Source organism: Brassica rapa, chromosome A04, assembly GCF_000309985.2.
Source record: "Brassica rapa cultivar Chiifu-401-42 chromosome A04, CAAS_Brap_v3.01, whole genome shotgun sequence".
In the NCBI taxonomy this organism is placed as follows: Eukaryota; Viridiplantae; Streptophyta; class Magnoliopsida; order Brassicales; family Brassicaceae; genus Brassica; species Brassica rapa.
The window spans coordinates 15,149,210-15,169,984 of NC_024798.2; the positions used below are offsets into that span (position 1 = coordinate 15,149,210).

The 20,775-nt window shown below is 33.0% G+C and overlaps 3 protein-coding genes across 4 annotated transcripts; all 3 read left to right on the forward strand.

The window, feature by feature from the left end:
* Window positions 1-1,757: 1,757 nt before the first annotated feature.
* On the forward strand, window positions 1,758-6,643 carry LOC103864829. Its single transcript, XM_009142601.3, has 9 exons — window positions 1,758-3,512; window positions 3,661-3,928; window positions 4,056-4,170; window positions 4,242-4,366; window positions 4,504-4,585; window positions 4,683-4,794; window positions 4,875-5,038; window positions 5,105-5,225; window positions 5,339-6,643. Exons 1-9 carry the CDS (start codon window positions 3,114-3,116, stop codon window positions 5,624-5,626), a joined length of 1,674 nt encoding a protein of 557 aa, XP_009140849.2. The 5' UTR covers window positions 1,758-3,113; the 3' UTR covers window positions 5,627-6,643.
* Window positions 6,644-7,492: 849 nt separating this feature from the next.
* LOC103864830 (zinc finger protein ZAT5) lies at window positions 7,493-15,528 on the forward strand. 2 transcript variants are annotated; one of them, XM_018658631.2, is made up of 2 exons: window positions 7,493-10,415; window positions 12,970-15,528. In XM_018658631.2, the coding sequence occupies exons 1-2, from the start codon at window positions 9,564-9,566 to the stop codon at window positions 12,979-12,981; spliced, it is 864 nt and encodes a 287-aa protein (XP_018514147.1). In that variant the 5' UTR covers window positions 7,493-9,563; the 3' UTR covers window positions 12,982-15,528. The 2 variants fall into 2 exon arrangements, with proteins under 2 accessions (XP_018514147.1, XP_009140851.1); XM_009142603.3 differs by having other exon boundaries at window positions 7,493-10,412; window positions 12,967-15,180.
* Window positions 15,529-17,680: 2,152 nt separating this feature from the next.
* On the forward strand, window positions 17,681-20,753 carry LOC103864831 (aspartic proteinase CDR1). Its single transcript, XM_018658353.2, is given in 1 exon segment — window positions 17,681-20,753. A coding segment is annotated over 1 exon segment (1,290 nt). The 5' UTR covers window positions 17,681-17,739; the 3' UTR covers window positions 19,030-20,753.
* Window positions 20,754-20,775: the final 22 nt, after the last annotated feature.

Genomic DNA, 20,775 nt, shown 5'->3' on the forward strand with positions numbered 1-20,775 from the left:
ACTGGGTGTATGATACTTATAAAGAGAAGTACGGTTCATTAATTATTGTCATGTTCCAAAAACACACACATAAATTATTTTACATCCTTATAACACACAACTAGATTTTGACCCGCGCTTAAAGTGCAGAATTAATATTCGGTTAAAATTTTTGTTTATGTAATAAATATAATTTTTTCATATTTTATATATTTTAAAACTTTTTATATAATCTACGTTAAAGTTATTTATATGATTTATTTTTTATTATAAATTAAACTAAAATTTTGAAGATTTCATATAATTTTGACCTATACGTTTATTTATTTAACCCGTTTGTTTAACTTATTTTACCTTGATTTTATTTTTAATAGTATAATTTAAAACAAACTATTATATATTTTTACCTGTTTTGTATTGATAATTTTTTTATGTTTTAAACATTTTTCTATAATTTATGTTAAATGTATTTATATTTTAATACTACCTATCAATTGTTTTTTGAGTTTGTCATATTTTTCTATAATTTATGTTTTAATACTGCCTATCAATTGTTTTTGAGTATGTCATATTTTGTGTCAAATTTAAATCTATAAAATATTAATGAATAATTAAATTTCATAAAATAATATTAAAATTATTTAAGAAGGTTAGATTGTTATATAAATCATTTCGGATGGTTATAATGCTTTGGTATACAAACTTAGAATGGTATACTTTGTTGTGATAGTTTTTGTAATTGGTTACATTTAAGATGTGCATATTGTGTATGAGAGATTTTCAGATAGGAAAACATATATATTTCACATAAAATTAGTATTGTGAAATTTGGTTATGATGGCTAGCATCGGGTTGTTTGAAACTTAAAATAGAGTATGTGTTAGTTTTGATAATTTGCAATGTGTGGATTAATAGATGTGTCACACAAGTAAGATTGTGTGGTATGAACTAATAGAATCCATATGTAGACCCACTTATGAGTTGACGGCGATGAGGCATGTGAGATGGAATGGAAATCATATGTAAATGGGGATATGTAAATGATATTGCATATTGGTGATTAACTAAATAACATAGACAAAAGCATAACTAATTCAACTGATTACGACATTAATTTGTTGGATACAGAAATATTGTAGGAGTAATATTAGGAAAGATCATATTTTAATAGTATAGATTGATATATTTTAACTGATTAAGGTAAATATCAAATATTAAGTTTCTAGTAAACAGATCAAACAACTTTTCATAGGTAGATTTTTTAAAAATCATTCTCCTTTAATAGTATAGATTTAGAAAAGTTAAGTGTGAATCGTAACATGAATATAGTGGGGTTCGAAGACATCCAACTACACTATATCATGTGGGCACGCAAATATATATTCATTATTTAGAATTCATTTGGATATCCAGAAAGAAAGTCTATCTGTGAACTCCACTTCTATATGGAGATTATTCCGAATCCTCTTGTAAGCTAAAAATACCCTCAGATCAATCAAAAAAGAAACACATGAGTTGGTTAATAATAGAATTACCCAAATTTTAGTGTCACCATATACTACCTTAGTTTTAAATTTTAATTATACCACTAAAGAAATAGTATTGAGTTGTATATGAAATCCATGTGTGTGTCTATATTAAATTGTTCTGCAAAGGCGATAGAATTGGAGAGAATAGAGACATTACAGATATGCTTCTCGGACTTCAGCATCATCCATGTTTCACGGGCGCGCAATCAGATTTCAGATTTTTTAGCTAAGACTGCAAGATCCTTCCATAGGGAGTTACTTTTTATTGGTTGTTCTATTCCGGTTTGGTTACCCAGACCACCTCAAGTTTGAGTAATAGAATGACCTTTTGACGTCAAAAAAAAAAAAAAAAAATTGTTCTGCAAAGGATGGGAGGGCCACTTTAAGTACAAGACAATAAGGTTTGGAATAGCCCAACGTGATTAAGAGTAATTTCTTCCAATCATTTCATCGTGTTATTGAATTATTGTGCCTAATCAAGTTAATAAAGAAAATGACTAGGTCTTTTATATACTTAGCTTGATGGTAGCATTTATTTTATACTTTTTTTTTTGGTAAAACATCTATACTTACTAATACATTTCTTACCAAGAGTAACCATTTAATATTCTGGAGTAAATAAAATATATATATGAAACGCATGACCGTTCATAGTTTAAATGACTAGGTCCATAACGGAGCCGATAATTGTGGCCACGGGGTACTCCGTGGGTAGGTACACTGACGGTCAAAGGTGACAACTCTTGTGCTGGCTTGGACACCCTAGCCTCAAGAAGTCCCAGAGGCTGAATATGTGGCCTACAGGTGTTCACTGGAAGAGGATCTCCGATTGCTCTGCTTTTCACATGCGATCCATTCTCCTTCTCTGTAGCCATCTAGTTTGTTTTTAATTTACTGTTGCTTGCCTGTAACCTAGTGATTTCTGTTTTCTGGTGTACCAGAATTTTGTACACTGTCGATGCCCTTTCGAGGTTTGATAAGCCTTAATCAAATATCCATATTAGTATAGGTGTTCAGGAACAATGTAATTTAGTTTCGCGTAGTAGATAAATCGAACTTGATACGTATTGGCGTTGCAAGTTTGTCTCCTTTTCATTCGACCACAAGGTCCTCAACAAAAAAAAGTCCTAGTCATTTTCATTATCAAAACTATACTAAAAGCACAATATAAAGCCCTATGAAGCCCTCCACGTCGGATAGAATAAACGACCAATAGTAATGCAGCAAACAGCCACGTCACCGTCGAGTTAACTTTGTTTTGACTTTTGGTTTGGGCTTCGATGTTTCTGGCCTGTATGGTATGAATGTTTTTGAGCCCACGTTCTGGAGATGAAAGACCAACGTATTACGCAACATGTTCTTTTTGTCTTTGTCGTAACCCTAATTTTGTTCTTCACCCTCCTTTCGTCTTCCTGATCTTCCATCTCTCTCTTCTCTAAATCCGTTTTCTTGAGTAACTTCACCACTAAATCCTGTAATTAAACCTTGGTTTAACACATTCAATGGATTCTCTTCACCTTCCTCTTTATTTTCCTATTTATAGATCTGATTTCTTGGCTTATTACTCTATCAAAGTTCATAAGATTCTCTCAGACAGTCATCGCGATGGAAAACACTGGCAAATCTCCGATCTCCACTGACCGCAAGACCAACGAGAAGAACGTCGACTCCTCTCCGTCTGCAAAACCAAACGGGAAGTCCATTGCTTCCTCTGTGACCATCGACTCTTCTGCGTCTGTGAAGCCAAACGAGAAGTCCACCGCTTCTTCCGCGATTGCGAAGAAACTTAACAAGAAGGCTGCCATTTCATCTGCCAATCCGATGTACCCAACCGCTGTTACCGCTCTCTCCTCCGCGCATGGCGACCAAGTGATGTTGTTCAGAGATATTTCTCACGGCCCGCGCGAAGCCGAGTTGATGTTTCGTTTGATTCACTTCTGGGAGGCTCGCAATCCAAATACAAAAACCTTAATTGGACAAGAGATGCTCCTTATCGACGAAGAGGTTTGTCTATTTTATTTTTTTTAATTTCTTCCTCTTGCTTTAATATTGCTCGGTTGTGAGAGTATGGAATTTTAGATTTTTCCTCTTGCTTTCGAATTTCTTGATTGAGATAGTCTTATATTAATCAATGATTTAATTTTATTCTCAGGGTACTGTTATTCAAGGTTTTGTTCCAGCCAGCCGTGTCGGAACATTTGATCTGATAGCTGGTTCTGTGTTTAAACTGATCAACTTCTTCGGATCCAGAAGCAAAGATCAGTATCGGGTTGCTGATCATGTCGCCACCGTCTCATTCACTTGGAATTCTTCTTTGTCCGTGCTTGAGAACCCTCCGGTTCTAATTCCAGAAGATAGGTTCAGGTTCCACAGCTACGAGGAGTTTAAGGCCAACTGTGACTCCAAGGGTGATCTTTATGGTAAGATATGTCTACCTATTTAGAGTAAATGTTCTATTTGAACAATAGATGAACCTCTTATATACACGTTTGGTATATTTTTATAGTTGATGGTTGATGTCTGCGAGTTTAAATTTTTATATCTCAGATTACCTTGGTCACGTGAAGCTGGTGAATGGGCAGACTATCGCGGACCATATGGTGCTTGACGAAGATGCCATAGCAGAGAAGCGGCATCTATGTGTTCATGTTCAGACACATGAGTAAGTTTGTCTTCTGCTAATCGTTTTCATTGTTTTGTCTGTTAATTTTAACACAATTTTTTTTTATGAAGTGGACCGGTGATGAAGCTTTATCTGTGGGACAAGGTTGCAGCCGACTTCTGCCAGAAATTCAAGTCGTATGGAAGCATCCCAAGCGTTCTTTTGGTCACCACTGTGAACCCTAAACATCTTGGAGGTTAGCATTTCTCTACTAGACATCATACTCATATAGATAGCTTATTTGGAACTGTATTAGGTTATTCTTTTATTGTTAGATGAGGCAGTGGCAATGTATGTTATGGATAATCACATCGGTTCATTTGCTATTAGCAGGAACCCTTGCTATCACTTCTATGCCATCATCACGTGTGTTTATGGATTCCGATGTTCAGCCTACCAAGGATTATCTTGAATGGTATGCACCTCTGTATTCAGTTATTTGTCATGTGAATTTTGTTTTTTTACATTTCGTACGTCATTCTAACATATTTTGGACTCCTCTCTTTTTTCAGGTTGAGTTCCAACTTTGATATTGCTAATAGGATTTCTGCTGAGGTTGTTACTAAGCCTGAGACAGTGACTCTTGATGAGCTATTCACTTACATCAAGCAGGAAGCTTCTAAGGTACTAGAGTTGTTCTGTTTTTATATTCGTTTCCATATGCTTGGGTACTTATTAAGTTTATTTAATTTTCTACAATGAAGGTTGCTTGGTTTGAGTGCATAGCAACTATAGATGATGTTGTCCAGGGTTCTGCTTGGTATTACATTTCCTGCGATGGATGTAATAGCAAGGCTGTCAAAGGGCCTACTTCTATGATTTGCAACAATAAGAAGTGTGGGAAGAGAGAAGTCACAGGAGTGCCACAGTAAGTGCTGAGTCTTTGTTTCATCTATGTTTTTTCAGCGTTGATATCTAATCTTTTTTGTTGTAGGTACCTCACGAGGCTTTCTGTGTATGATAAGAAAGAGCAAGCAGTGTTTGTCATTCTTGGTGATGCTGGCAAGGAGTTAACTGGGAAACATGCAGCGGAATTAGTTGCTAAGTACTTTGAGGTAATTTCAGACCTGTCTATACATATGAAATAAATTTGTGTTACGGGAAAGTAGTTAGAACATCACCGAATCATGTATTAATTCAACTCACGTACATTTTGGTTGGATGTTAGGCTAACGATGGAGTAGGAGCTGAACACTGCGTCCCGGTTCCACAGGCTTTGCTTGATACAATAGGGCAGACGCGCAAGTTTATTGTTAAAGTTTCAGATCATAATCTGAAAGGCAAGATTCAGTCCATAACTGTCACCAAGATTCTCCCACTAGAAGCTCCACTTCCATCAGTTGTAGGTGAGGAATCTGGTTCTTCCGGAGGCTTAGGAGATACTGCAGGTGATAGGGCTAGGAAAGCCGCTGAGACCCTTGAGTCAGATGCAGCAAAGCGTTCAAAGAGTGGCTAATATGGTTTCAGCTTATTTTCTTACGCAGTTATTGTTTTAGCTGCAGTTCAGGTCGTGTTTTTTTAAGTTTCCCTAATGCCTTTGTGTTCTTTTCATTACAAACTTCAGGCTTTTGACCTTTTCTGTTTAAGTTTTTTAAATACAATTTCCATTATATGGTTTTATCTTATCCTTATGAGCATTTTACTTATTGCATTATGATCTTTCCATAGGTAGCGTTATAATCTTTCGAAAGAAATCGCTTTGGTTTGAATATAGTAATGATCTGAAAGAAATCGCTCTGGTCATTTAATTTGTGAACTTTGGTCCGGGAGCATTAAATTTAAATTTATACGAAATTATTACACAATCCCGAATTTACATCAATCTTAGTGTGAAAAGGAAAGTTAATATTCTTCACAAATGTTTCTTTTAAAATAAGTAATGTCCCAAAAACCTAGCTTCTTGCCGAATCCAACAGACGCTCTCTACCATCTTCTCACGACCATCCTCCAGAGACTCCGTATACGTATACTGATATACCTAATCTATAGTGAGTTGGTTATAGAATCGCTGCACAAGTCAGGAATGTATAACACACCCTCCGATGAACCCATAGCACTTGAAGGTAAACAATTCATCTACTCTTCTTTCTCTGAAAAGTCCAATCAAAATGAAACCATGGTTAGATTACGTATAATACAAAACAGAGAGAGAGTATATGAATAGTTAAATCTAAAAAAAAAATATATGTGAATAATACTAAGAATGAGTATTGAATATGCTATGTCGCTCTTGAAAACTGTAAATTGTAAACATCAAAGTAACTTTATTATTCGTTACTTTTAAGCTAGCCTCTACTCCTAAGTTTTTATAATTGTTTGAATCATTTTGTGGTGTTATTATCATGGTTGCAAAACGTTAAACAAACCCTTTATTTATTAATATTGGCTGGACAATTACATAAAGAAGAATTATAGACTAAATATAAAAAAAATACTGAGAAAGACTGCAAACCTAAGTTCAAAAAAAAAAAAAGACTACAAACCTAATGTTTTAAATGTATAATTTATATTTTAGTGTTATATATTGTGTAACTCTATGATACTATTTTAAAATAATTTCAGGCTCTCTATCTCGAAAAAGTACTATGTCTCTCTTCCCCGATAAGTTCACCATATTATCTATGATTTCAGTTCTTTTTTTTGTTTAAATCTTTAGTATCTGCACTTAATAATATGATAATCGCTTTATCAATGCGCTGTTTTTACTGCGTTTTTATATTTGATATCAGTCAAAAGAATCAATATTTTGTCATAAATATAATATGCATGAGGAAATAATATTTTCAAATAATCTACTTAACAATACTTATAAGGTTTGTGTAATCATTTTAAAACCATTGTTAACCAGTTTTATTAGCACCGTTAGTAAGAGGCCATTTGTTTAAATGGACACGCCTCAGCATAAACACCATTTTCATGAAAGCAAAATTATTTAAAATATCCTGTTCGTTTAAAAAAATGTAATATATGTTAAAAGCAAATTATTTTGAATGCTTTTATTTTTATAAACTACTCCCTCTGTTTTTAAAAAATGCATATTCTAGATTTTTCACATATACTAAGAAAACTCATTAAATATGCAATGTTTTTTGTGAATAACAATTTTCCATAACTTTAAGCCAATAGAATTTCAATAAACACCATTAATTTTTTTGAAACTTACAATTTTTCATAAAATCATACATTGAAAAAGTAAAAAAATATATCTTTTTAAAACAAATTTTTTTTCCAGAACATGCATTTTTTAGGAACGGATGGAGTATACGGTACTGAAAAATAAAAGGTAAACTTAGTCCTATTAAAAACAATCAAACTTTAAAGTAGGAGCTTCATAGCTCAAACAGACGTAACTTTAAATTCTAAATATATTCATGTCCCACCAAATTATATATTATTTTTAATTTATGTATAAGCTCACCCAACCATTTTTATTAGTTATTTTTCTTTACATAATAAAAGAGTTACAATACAATTTCACCAGAATCTACTATCTCAAATTTAAGATACACAAGTTTAGTTCAATTTATTAATATTATAGATTTAATTACATTTTAAGCAAATTTATCATTGTATTTTTTTAATTCTCTATTTCTCTAAAACTCAATTTCTGTCTTTCAAACTTTGCTAAACAATTTAAATATATAGAGAATAAATTAAAAAGACATAATCCGCGCGTAGCGCGGACAATCGATCTAGTTAATTTAATTAGGCACAATAGTTCAATATATATGAGTTTTGAACCCATATATACCTAACTGAGTTTTCAAGTAATTCCATATGTTTTAGAGAAAGTTAGATATTTTTTGCCAATATAAACGTCTACAATGACTAGAAGCACATGATTCAAACTAGAGCAAATTAAGAAAAAAATATCACCACTATAATTCAACCACCAATATTAAATTAAATTCGTTTTTATTTTCTTTTTTGTTGCAAATTATCAAGAATTGTCGAATTTTCTCCCAAACATCAAAATTATACGAGTTTCTTATTTTATTTTATTTCAAATGTGTTCTAAATTTTCATCTACATATATATGCCTATTTTACGGGCAGCTGTATGAAGTCAGGTACCCAGTTGATCACCAGCTTTCAACTATCTAATCAATATATTAGTAATAATTTAGTTATTATTATTATAAGAAAAATAAAATAAAAGTAGTGGTCTTGACTCTTCACAACAACAAAGACTATGCTTACAATTTTTCTTAGCCTAACATGCCACCGATGAATGCACATTATCCTATAAACACCGGCCATTGCATGTCGCCTCCTAATTATGATCCGTCTTATGTCTACGAATCATTATTTTCATGATAAACTTATATATTAAACAACTAATCAAATGTTTTTAGTAGTCGTCACAACCATTAGTCGTCACAACCATTAACAATATGTATATACTTATTACATGCTGTCGTGAACATTTTTGTGTATAGTTCTATCCATTTTCGGTTCTCATTGAAAGCGTCGATTTGATGACGTGGATCTAAAGTGCGTGAAAGTAAAACCTTTGCTTGTTGATAGAACTGAATGTTCACACTAACATAAACAAAACAAAAACGTGAATTGGTGGCCTAAGTGCCACTCAACACTACTCTAATGAACCTTTGCCTAACCCTTCACGGGTTTCACTTTCCTTTTTTTTTGTACTTTTTGCTTTGAATAAAATAAAACAATTTGGAATTAGTACGTTAATCATAATAATACATCTCTGTTATTTATGCAACTAAGAATTATGATACAAGATCTAACAATTAGATTAATCGAAGCAATATATAATATAAATATGCTTGTTCTTTGAAAATATGCACTAGAAGAAGCTGTCTAATTTAATACAAATAAAAATAAACGTCATGGAGGGTTGACTTCTGGTACATAGATCTATGTGAAGATAATAGTTGGAAACTTGGAAGATATGGACTAAAAGTAGATACAACAAAACATAAACTAGAAAAAAAGAGATTTTTATTATTTTGCCATCACCATGAATAAAAGTTTAGTTGATTTCATTTTTGAAGGAATTTGGCAGAGAAATGCAGAAGTGTCAGGTCATATGTACTGCAGAGTGAACCGTCAAAATGTTATTTGGTTGTTTTGGAAATATTATAATAATGAAAAAGTGGATCAATATATGCATAAAATTTCGTGGAGTAAACCAAAAAGATTAACAACCACCAACCTTATAACCTCTCCCTTTGTATATATAAATAAGCAGCCCCACCATCGTCTTCCACACTGCCTCTCTTCTCTCTCTTGTTGGTTCACTCCACATAATAAACACCAAAAAACGAATTTCTTCTATTTCTTGAATTAGGTTTGTTTTTTGATTGAGTTATTGAGTTCTTGAATCGGGCTGTCTTCTCTTGTTTACTATATTTGGTGTTAATAATCATGATGAGTCAAGATCATGTTGGTAGTGACCAGACGCAAATCATAAAGGGTAAGCGTACGAAGCGACAGAGATCATCGTCGTCGACCTTTTTGGTGGCGGCCGCAGCGGCTACCACCAACACCTCTTCAAGCTCATCAGCCGGGGATGGCGGCGGAGGGAGAGCAGTTTCCGATGAATACAACTCGGCGGTTTCGTCTCCAGTGACCACAACTGATTGTACCGAAGAAGAGGAAGACATGGCGATTTGTCTCATCATGCTTGCGCGCGGAGCGGCTCTTTCGCCAGATCTCAAGAATTCGAGAAAAGCTGATAAAACTCTTTCGTCGGCAGAGAATTCGAGTTTCTTTGTCTACGAGTGTAAAACATGTAGCCGGACGTTCTCGTCGTTCCAAGCTCTCGGTGGACACAGGGCGAGCCACAAGAAACCTAGAGTGTCGATAGAGGCAAAGACTAAACTACCCCTGATGCAGGCCAAGTCTAGTGGGTCAGAGGAAGGGCAAAAAAGTAATTTCAAAGTGTTTGGTTCATCCCTAGCTTCGCTGTCAAGTAACATCATCATCAGCAAGGCAAACAAAGTACACGAGTGTTCGATCTGCGGTTCAGAGTTCACTTCGGGACAAGCCCTCGGCGGCCACATGAGGCGGCACAGGACAGCCACCACTGCGGTAATACCGGTCTCTACGACGGAAGTTAGCAGAAACAGTACAGAAGAGGAGACTGAGAATTTGAGCTCTTACATTGAGCAGAGGAAATATTTACCGCTGGATCTTAATCTACCGGCACCAGAAGATGATCTAAGAGAGTCCAAGTTTCAAGGGATTGTGTTCTCAACCACACCAGCGTTAATAGATCACTACAAGAAAACAGCGGTATTCTGACGGACGTTCCGACGGAAAATGAATTCCTCGGAATATACCGAGGAATTTCCGAGGCAATTCCGAGGAAACACAAAATTTGGCTTCCTCGGAATTTCCTCGGAATATACCGACGGAATTCCGAGGAAAATTCAGTTCGTCGGAATATTCCGACGGAATACCGAGGAAAATTCAGTTCGTCGGAATATTCCGACGGAATACCGAGGAAAATAGTATTCCTAGGAAAAAACCGATGAATTCCGAGGAAATATTATAGACGTTAGAGAGCCGTTGGGGGGATTTTAAAAATTCCGAGGAAATTCCGAGGGCAGAAAGGTTTTCCTCGGAATTTCCTCGGAATAGATCTTGTCGATTTAGGGATTTGATTATACATTCCTTTTCCTCGGAATTTCCTCGGAATTTTCCGAGGAAATTCCGACGACGATAGAGTTTTCCTCGGAATTCCCTCGGAAAATTCCGAGGAAATTCCGAGGAACTTGGGGTTTTAAACCGAAAACAACGTTTTACGGATTGAATAACACGTATATAACCTTCATTAAGTGTCTTAACCAGATTATGAAGTCAAACTTTGGTGTTTTACCCAATAACAAACACTTTTACGATTGCATGAACGAAAACCATACAACATAAGAGAAACACTTATACACTTTAACAAACGGTAAAGAGAATACTTACAATTATTTTTGAAATTTTGTTATTTCATGGTTTATGATCATCTATACAAAGAATCCTCAATGGTATGCATTATAATTGTATAAGAAATGAAATACGGCGAAAATAATCGATGTTTTGAAACCCCAAACCCTGGTTCCTCGGAATTTCCTCGGTAAATTCCGAGGAAATTCCGAGGAAACCTGGTTCCTCGGAATATTTTCATTTAACCGGGTAAACCAAGCCGCCAAATATTTCGCGAAAATTGAATTAATGATTTCCGAGGAAATTCCGACGGATATAGTAAATATTTCCGAGGAAATTCCGACGGATAATTTCCGTCGGACCCCTCATTTTATTAGGTCGAGCCCGACCTTCTTCCCCATTTCTCTCCGCCGCAATCTCTCTTTCTCCTGCGATTTCGTCGACTCCTCTCTTCTCCCTTGCGATTTGCGGCGCTTTCTCTCTTCTCCCTCGCGATTTCCACCCTAATCCTCATGTATGAACCCTATCCCACTCTTTTAGGTTAGATTTGTATGGTTTTTAAGTAGATTTGATGATTTTGGAATGAGATTTATAGATTTTGTTAGGGTGAATGGTAGATTTATAGATTTTGTTAGGGTGAATGGTAGATTTGATTTGTATCACTTGATTTGAATTTTTTTTTTTAGTTTTTATTAATTTTGTGGTTATAAAAATCGAATTTGTAATTATATATATATACTGAAACCGTTTTTTGTATATAAAATCTATTTTTTGCATTTTAAATTCATTTATATATTTATTAAACATTTTTAAAATCTATAAAACTTTTTTTAAGATTAAAAATCATATATATAATATTTAAAATCATTTTTTTGTGGTTATAAAACGTTTTATGTATTTTATATATAAAATATAAATTTCTATATTTATTAAACATTTTTAATATTATGAAAACTATTTTTTGTAATTATTTAACATTTTAAATATTTTTAAAACTATTTTTTGTAATTATTAACTGTTTTTGTGATTTATTTAAACTATTTTTTTAATTTTTATACTATTTTATATTTATTAAAACTAATTTTGTATTTATAAAACATTTTTTTATTATAAACACTATTTTATTATTTTTTGTATTTATAAAAACTATTTTGTATTTATAAAAAGATGATTTCATATTTATAAAAATATTTATATTTATTAAAACTAATTTTGTATTTATAAAACATTTTTTTGATTTATAAACACTATTTTATTATTTTTTGTATTTATAAAAACTATTTTGTATTTATAAAAAGATGATTTCATATTTATAAAAATATTTATATTTATTATAACTAATTTTGTATTTATAAAACATTTTTTTATTTATAAAAACTATTTTAGTTTTTTTTGTATTTATAAAAACTATTTTGTATTTATAAAAAGATGATTTCATATTTATAAAAATATTTATATTTATTATAACTAATTTTGTATTTATAAAACATTTTTTTTATTTATAAAAACTATTTTATTTTTTTTGTATTTTAAATATATTTTCTATTTCAATTATAATTTTATATTTTCGAATTTCAATTTAAAAAAATAAATTTATTTTTTTTTTAAATTTTGGAAATATTCCGAGGAAGTGTATCCCTCGGGATATTCCGACAACATCTTCCTCGGAATATTCCGAGGAAATTCCGACGAACTTGTGGTCCTCGGAATTTCCTCGGAAATTCATTTCCTCGGAATTCCGTCGGAAATTTCCGAGGAATTTCCGAGGAAAAATGAAATTCCGAGGAGTTATTTCCGAGGACTTTTTTCGTCGGTATGTCGTCGGAATAGCGTTATTCCGACGACATACCGACGATATTTTTCCTCAGTATGTCGCTGTTTTCTTGTAGTGGATTGTCATTACTAGTTGTTTGTAGTTGAATGTTTAGTTACATGATAATATATTTGTAAATTCTTCTTCTATTACTATATTGTTGAACTGGAATTATTTCCAAAAAATGATTCAAAGTATCAGTTGATTTTTTTTTAATAGGAGGAAAATGAAATGTACAAGTTATAATGAAAAAGAAGGAATAATAGTAGGAGTTAAGTAAAGGGTTGTGTGATAGTTAGATGATCTACTTGTTGAAGTAAGAATAGTTTGAGTAAGCAAGTGGTTTGTGTTCATGGTTGCCTTTCATTCACGAAAAGCAAGCGACTTCCAAGGCATCTTTTCTTTCCCTCTTTTTAAGGTATATTTTATTATTCTTCTAAACAAAAATACAAATTATGAGTTTTTTTGTAACATGTGAACCAAGCATTGTATTGCTTGTAGACGCCTCTTTCCCCCCCACGATTACGCAGCCAGCGCTATATTGTGTTCTACTACTTCAAACAAAATCTGTTATGGCATAAAAATTTATAGAAAATCTAGAGAAATAGAGGCATAAACATTATAAAATACATATAAAGCACTTTGAATGTTTTAGTTGAAAATAATATTTAATAAATCTTATTTTCATTTGATATTTGACTTATAGGTACCCGATTATAAAATAAGCACTTTAAAACATACCAACTATTTTTTTTTTTTTTGTAAATAGTGATGTCCCTGTTATGACATTATGTATAAGAAGCCCAACGCTATATTCCATCTTTCCCATTTCATAATTTTATGGTATAAATATATTCATACACTAAATAGCATTTGAAATCATATTCTTATGTTAGTCACCTAATATACAAAAGTATTATTCACCTAAGATAATCTGACAAAGTACAAAATAAACCTCATTTTCGAGATTCCAAAATTAGTTTGAGATTTTTCTCAAAAAAGAAAAAAGTTTGAGAATCAAGTTATGATTAACTCAGTCACAATATTTAAAAGGGTAATTATTTAGTAATGAATAAAAATAATAATGTCTCATTTTGAATTTGTGCTATGATAAACAATACTATTTTTCCAGCTCCTTTTCATAACAAGCAATTTGTAAATAAGCATACATATATAATCCATTTATATAAGTTGGTTAAATAATCAGGAAAATGTTATATATACACACAATGAATTTAAGAAACAGAAAAGTAGTGTGGACTGTGGACACGAGATGGACGTGGTGACCGGCTTAGGACGTGTATTAGGTTCCCCGGCCCTTTGGTTTTGGGTTGTTGGTCATCACATTTACAATTTATCATATATGAATTATTTTAATCAATTATAACGGACTAACAATTATTATAACATAACAGAAAGTAGAAACTAATAATTAGAAGAAAAAAAAGAAGATAAACAGTGACGGCAGAAACAGTCACAACTCACAAGATTCACTCACCGCTTCACTCCTTGCTTCCAATGCTCCTCTAATAAATCTTTTATTGCAGTTGCATTTACGATTCAACGTTATTATTGAAATAAAATGTATTAACATATTCTTGTTCTCGCACGATGTTATTTTGTCGATTAAACTATCTTTCTACAAATTTATTTTACAGATTAGTGAAAAACTTATAGAGCTCCAAGCCTACAATGTATAGGATTAATAAAATCTGAATGTAGTTTTCTTCGCTTTCATCCTCAAAATCACCAAGTGAAAGTCATATGTATGTAACTACATAAGCAATAAAAAGATGACCAATATACTAAGCCAAAAGAGACTAGAACAATAAGTTTTTTTTTTTACAGTAGACTGATATATTTGTTTTACCGATCCAGGAGTCCTATACATCAATAGTTCTTAATGTGTACGAGTCAAAAACTTTTGTTAACCACGTTTGGTAAAACATATACTAAACAAGGTTAATAAAATTGAAATGGACTACATCCATCGACAAGCCCGCAACAAGGCCCAAAAATGTAATTGAACTCGGTATAGTTAAGAAGAGAGGCGGTCGAGCTTAAGAGAAAAAGAAAGAAATCGGCGAGTTCAGCTATAAATACAGTGGAACTAGCAAAGAGAAGACATTCACAAAAGCATAGAAGCCGGCACAAGAATTAAGGTTTTCGTGGTTGCACTTTCTTCTTGAAGAATTCATAATTCTCTTACAATTTCATTATCTTTTTCCTTGTAAATCGATATTTGATCTCTAAAAAAAAATATTTTTCACATAATCCATTATAAAGTTAATTGGCTGAATAAACACAAAAGAAGAAAAAAAATAAAGTAACTATATAATAAAGTGGTCGGTCAAGTGGCAATTTCGCTAAAAATGGACCATTTATCTCTTTTTCACGGGTGACAGTGCAACAAACATGATGTGTACAAAAGAATTGATTTATTGTTACATTATAACGAAAATGTAACAAATATTTTTATATTTTTCTATTCTATAGGTCTCTAATAGAATATTACATAAAAATTGTAATAGTAAATTTTTTTGATTATTTTTATTCACTATCAGTGGAAAAAATGTGTGTATGAAAACAGTAAAAGAAGGAAAATCAAACCACCACAAAAATTAAATGGATGAGAAAAAACATATAGTGAGATGAGGTGGGAAGGCGATGAGTGACCATAATGAGGGAGTAGAAGACGGCAACGAAAGAGAAGAAGGAAGGGAAGAAAAGAGAGAAGGAGGAGAAAGATGATGAGAAGAAGAAAGAAGAGGACGAAAAAGGAAATAAAAAAAAGAAAAAAGGAAAAAAAAAAGAGGAGGAAAAAAGGATGAAGAAGAAGAAAATTGTTGAGAATGAGAAAGGGTAAGAAGAGAAAAAGAAGAATGAAAATTAGAATGTGTTTGACTCTATGTATATTATGTAGTGTAAAATGTATTGTATATAGTTTGATGTTCGCTTCCTTTTTACAATGTGGTTGACATATATTATGTAAGAGATGCACTCATTGTCGTCGAAAATTACATAATTAACAAGACCTCACATACTAAAGCACTATCTAAACACAAACACCTTTGCATCATCATATTCACATCCTCTTGAAGCACTCTGTTCTATGTTCTGAAAATATAATAGTACATAATGTTCATCTTCTCCGGTTTTGAATTCCATCTTCGCTGTTGCTTGTTGAATCATCAAATCTCTAACCACTAGCATGCTCGCGTGATTCACCTCAAGCTCTAGATCCATTAATGCTGACACCAGCCTTGCCACTGGACTTGCTTGATTATCCTCTAATCTTTGTATCCCAACCGATAATCTTCACTGCAATGTTTATCTCCACTGGTCTGATCACCATTATCGAGAAAGATAATGATAGCTTTCTACCAGTGCTCACTTTTATTTTGGTATTCCGGCAACCTCTGTATTTTTAAAGCAGTGTTTTAATATGCCATCTTTGTTTGTTTTTCAGATTTTTTTTCTTTTTATCGGTCTGAATAGCATAAGAAAGTTGTGAAATTTCTTACTACTGATACAAGGGATAGCTAGATCCGAACCACAATTTAAATTGCATGGGCTGAAACATAAGATCAATCTGGCCAAATTAATGGAGTGCACAAAAAGCATAGTTATATTGATAAACTTACCTTTTTAAAATTACCTAAAAGTATTGTATTCTTTTTTTTTTAATGAAAAGTATTGTATTTTTAGTAGGGTTTATGAACAATTACGTAAACAACATTTCACTATGATAAATTGATCTAATCTAAACTATTAAAACAGAAATACAAATAAGATTTGATCTTTAGTTTTCCTAAATAATTACAATATAATGCCAGTGGTATTAACTCTAAAACTTTACTAATTATTCATGGATATCACAGAGAATAAAAGCCCATCAACTTCTTGCATATTTCACTGCATATTACTAACTTCATTTGTATATGGCAAACCATATTCTTCTTTTTTTAAGGCAACCACATTCAACTTTAATTGCCCAAAACTATAATCTCTGCATAATTGGTTTATATATATTAGTAAACCAAAATTGTTAAAATCAAGTACCAACATCTAATTTAATCAACATTGAAACTTCACTAGCAAATAACTGTAGTAATGTAATTGATGAGAAGTTCACTAGCAAATAATTGTGTAACATGAATTTGAAACAATATTTAAAACAATTTGGTTTAGTATATAGATATTAGTTGTCTATATAATTCGAGATACAGACACAAACAAAACCAAATTAAATCCTATACACACCAAACTGAATACAAACCAAACTAAACTAGGGTTGACTTTGGTTAAATTTTTCTTAGACCCAAATAAACCACACCGAATTCAGAATTATAACGAAAAACTCACTCCAAATTAACATGGTTACATATATAGATTTATATCAAACAAATTGCTAAAATAAAAATAACATCCGTGCGGGCGCGCGGGTCAAAGCCTAATATCCATTACTTGAACATAAAAAAATGGAAAACCAGAAAATCAGTGTAAACTTTTTGAAAACAAATTTGTAATATATTCGGAAATGGAATCAAAGCAGCAAAATTGGAAAAGCTGCCAAGTCAGGAAAATTAACAATTACGTAATATATAGATTTCGCTATAATAGTGATAATTCCATTAATAGAAACGTAAAAAATGAAAAACCAGAAACTAGAATAAGCTCTTAGAATTATTTTTGTAAAATATTCAAAAATGGAAATAATAAAAATGGAAGAAATAAAATTGACAAATCAGGAAAAGTAACTGATTCGAGAAAAAGTTCATAATGTATAAATATGTGCATGAATGATCAAGTTGCATTGTGTCTCAAAACCAAAAGTATTATTCAGTCACCATGTCTTTTGCAACCAGAATGATGAGCATGACCCTCTCTCTTCAAATCCTTACAGCTTTTCTCTTTATTACTGCCACAGCATCATCACCACCCCCCAGCGGCTTCACCATGGACCTAATCCAACGTCGCACTAATTCACCTTCTTCTCAACGCTCTAATACTGATGATCAACTCCGATCATCTCCTTACGCCGACGTCGTCTTTGATAACTACGAGTATCTTATGAAACTCCAAATCGGTACACCTCCTGTCGAGATCGAAGCAATCGTAGACACAGGAAGCGATGTCATATGGACACAATGCTTGCCTTGTCTTAACTGCTTCAACCAAAGCAATCCAATATTCGACCCTTCGAAGTCCTCGACCTACAAAGAGAAACAATGCAATACCCCTAATGACCCCTCTTGTGATTATGAGTTGACATACGCAGACCAAAGCTACTCCAAAGGAAGTTTCGCATCCGAGACTGTCACCATCAAATCCACTTCTGGCCAATCCTATGTAATGCCTGAAACAGTTATTGGATGTTCACACAACAGCTCGGGGTTTCGAACAACCGGTTCTGGCATTGTTGGTCTAAGTTGGGATCGTTAATCACTCATCTCTCAGATGGGCAAAAACATGCACGGTGCCTTTTCTTACTGCTTATCCCCTGGGGGAGCTAGTAAGATCAACTTTGGAAGTAATGCTATTGTGTCAGGGAATGGGACTGTATCAACACCTATGTTTCTGAAACCCGGTTTCGGTTTCTATCACCTAAACCTAGACGCGGTCAGCGTTGGGGAAACTCGCGTTGAAACACTGGGGACACCGTTTCACGCAGTAGACGGTAACATGATCATAGACTCTGGATCAACTGCATGCTCCTTGCCCACGAGTTACTGTAGCCTAGTGTGGGAGGCAGTGGAAAAGCTTGTTACAGCGGAACGAGTAACTTACGCGGACGGCTTGCTTTGCTACAAAACGAACACCATGGATGTCTTTCCAGTGATCACAATGCATTTCTCTGGAGGTGCAGATCTTGTTTTGGATAAACACAATACATATATTTCTAATGGACATGCCATTTGTCTGCTTATTCTGTGTAAAGAAGAAGCTCTTTTTGGTAATACAGCGCAGAACAACTTCTTGGTTGGTTATGATCATTCTTCACGACTGATTTCTTTTAAACCCACCGATTGTGAAGTTGCACAAGACATACCAAGAGACTCAATTTCTGCAGCATTGGTTTTACAGTTTAACATTAAGTTTGTTTTATTTATATTTGTCCTTTCATTAATTAGACTATAGAGAATGGATTTGTTTTATTTATTTATGTCCTTTCATTAATAAAACGATGGACAATGGATTTGTTTTAAACATCAATATGCGAATGAATTGTTGAGTCGCACTCTTAAACGAATAATAATTGACTGCTTCATCATGACATGTATATCTCCAAGAACTCCATCACTTTTTCTCACCTTCTCCACTGATGATACGTAGGAAGATACTCAGCAGTGTAATATTGTTTTTTTTTTTTGAGAAATCAGTGTAATATTGTTTCTTGATTATTCTTTGGTGTCCCATCTCCTTACGTTATTTTCACAACTTTCGACCCTATTTTACTCAAACTTAAAATGATTATTCTCCAAGAAAAATATGTTCTACAAGAATTTTGATGAATACCGACATATTACTTTGGTAGATATGGTAAAATAATATGAAGCAAATAAAGATGTTATGGATTAGTCAAGTTTTTTTTAATTACTTTTTATATATATTTCCCTAACCTCAATACAGATCATTACGCATGAAGAAAAACAGAGGCAGAAAAAGATACAGTCACAGTGAGAAGGCAAGCCATAGATGAAACAATAAGATAACGATTAGGAAAGATGAGTAAGGTTGGAAATATTTGAACCATGTGATCAGATGTGATTCTGAGCTTGGAAAATGAGCTGTCCTTTTAAAAAATCCCCATGTCTCTGCGATCTCTTCCAAAATAGTTTAGCACGTATAACAAGTTAAAATTTCTTTGACCAAAATCTATGTCGGTTTTCTCACAAAATTATGCAATCTAGAGTTCCTCTCTCACAGAATTATGCAATCTAGATTTTAAATGGATTATACCTATAAAGACATAGAAAGTACCTACTCAAACATAATGTAGTAAACATAAACAATGTGACCGTACGGAGCATCTTAGTATCCAATGTAAACATAGAAAATGCCTGCTCCTGAGAGCATGGCCAACATGTAATATCTTGGGAAGGAGTTTCTAGTTGTTCAATATTATTACAATGTGATAATGAATGCATTTCATGAGACTTCTTAGATAATTTATTTCCAGCTCGATTCCTTTCTCTTTCTCTGTTTGTAAAGTCTTCATCATGCATTCGTGATTTCGCCTCTCGTGGGGGCTAGCAATGTGATCTGCAGTGGAACATGCACTGAGATTAGGATTCACCAAGATTATCCTCAATTCAGATTCGAAACAACTTGTAGGAGCAATCAACGGCTCACTCACTTTGTCTGATCTTCATGGAATTTGTTCTGATATCCATCTTTTGTGGAAAAACTTTGATCCGGTTCTGTTTAGCTTCTGCCACCGTGGTTCTCTTTCTTTTGAGGATGGCTTGGCTACACAGTCTTTAAACTATTTTTTATCAGAAGCCCATTAAGAAATGAAGTTGTTGTTGCACAAAAAAAAACCCTAAAAGTTTTGTATTTTTATAAGGGTTTATGACCAATTACGTAAAAACATTTCACTATAATAAAGTGATAATATCCATTACTGGAACGTCAAAAAATGGAAAACCAGAAAGTCAATGTAAGCTTTTAAGAAAAATTGTAATATATTCGGAAATGGAATCAAATCAGCAAAAATTGGAAAAGTTGTCAAGTTAGGACAGTTAACAATTACGTAAAATATACATTTAGCTATAATAGTGATAATTCCATAAATAGAACGTAAAAAAACTAGAAAACCATAGTAAACTCTTAGTAACAAAATTGTTAAAATATTCAAAAATGGAAATAACAAAATTGGGAAAA

What these genes read in the sequence shown, in the direction of transcription:
- LOC103864829 (XM_009142601.3), top strand. Translation starts at nt 3,114, where the DNA reads ATGGAAAACACTGGCAAATCTCCGATCTCCACTGACCGCAAGACCAAC. An exon ending in CTCCAAGGGTGATCTTTATG is followed by an intron (nt 3,929 to 4,055) that starts GTAAGATATGTC and finishes TTTATATCTCAG; the next exon opens with ATTACCTTGGTCACGTGAAG. An exon ending in ACCAAGGATTATCTTGAATG is followed by an intron (nt 4,586 to 4,682) that starts GTATGCACCTCT and finishes CTCTTTTTTCAG; the next exon opens with GTTGAGTTCCAACTTTGATA.
- LOC103864830 (XM_018658631.2), top strand. Translation starts at nt 9,564, where the DNA reads ATGATGAGTCAAGATCATGTTGGTAGTGACCAGACGCAAATCATAAAG.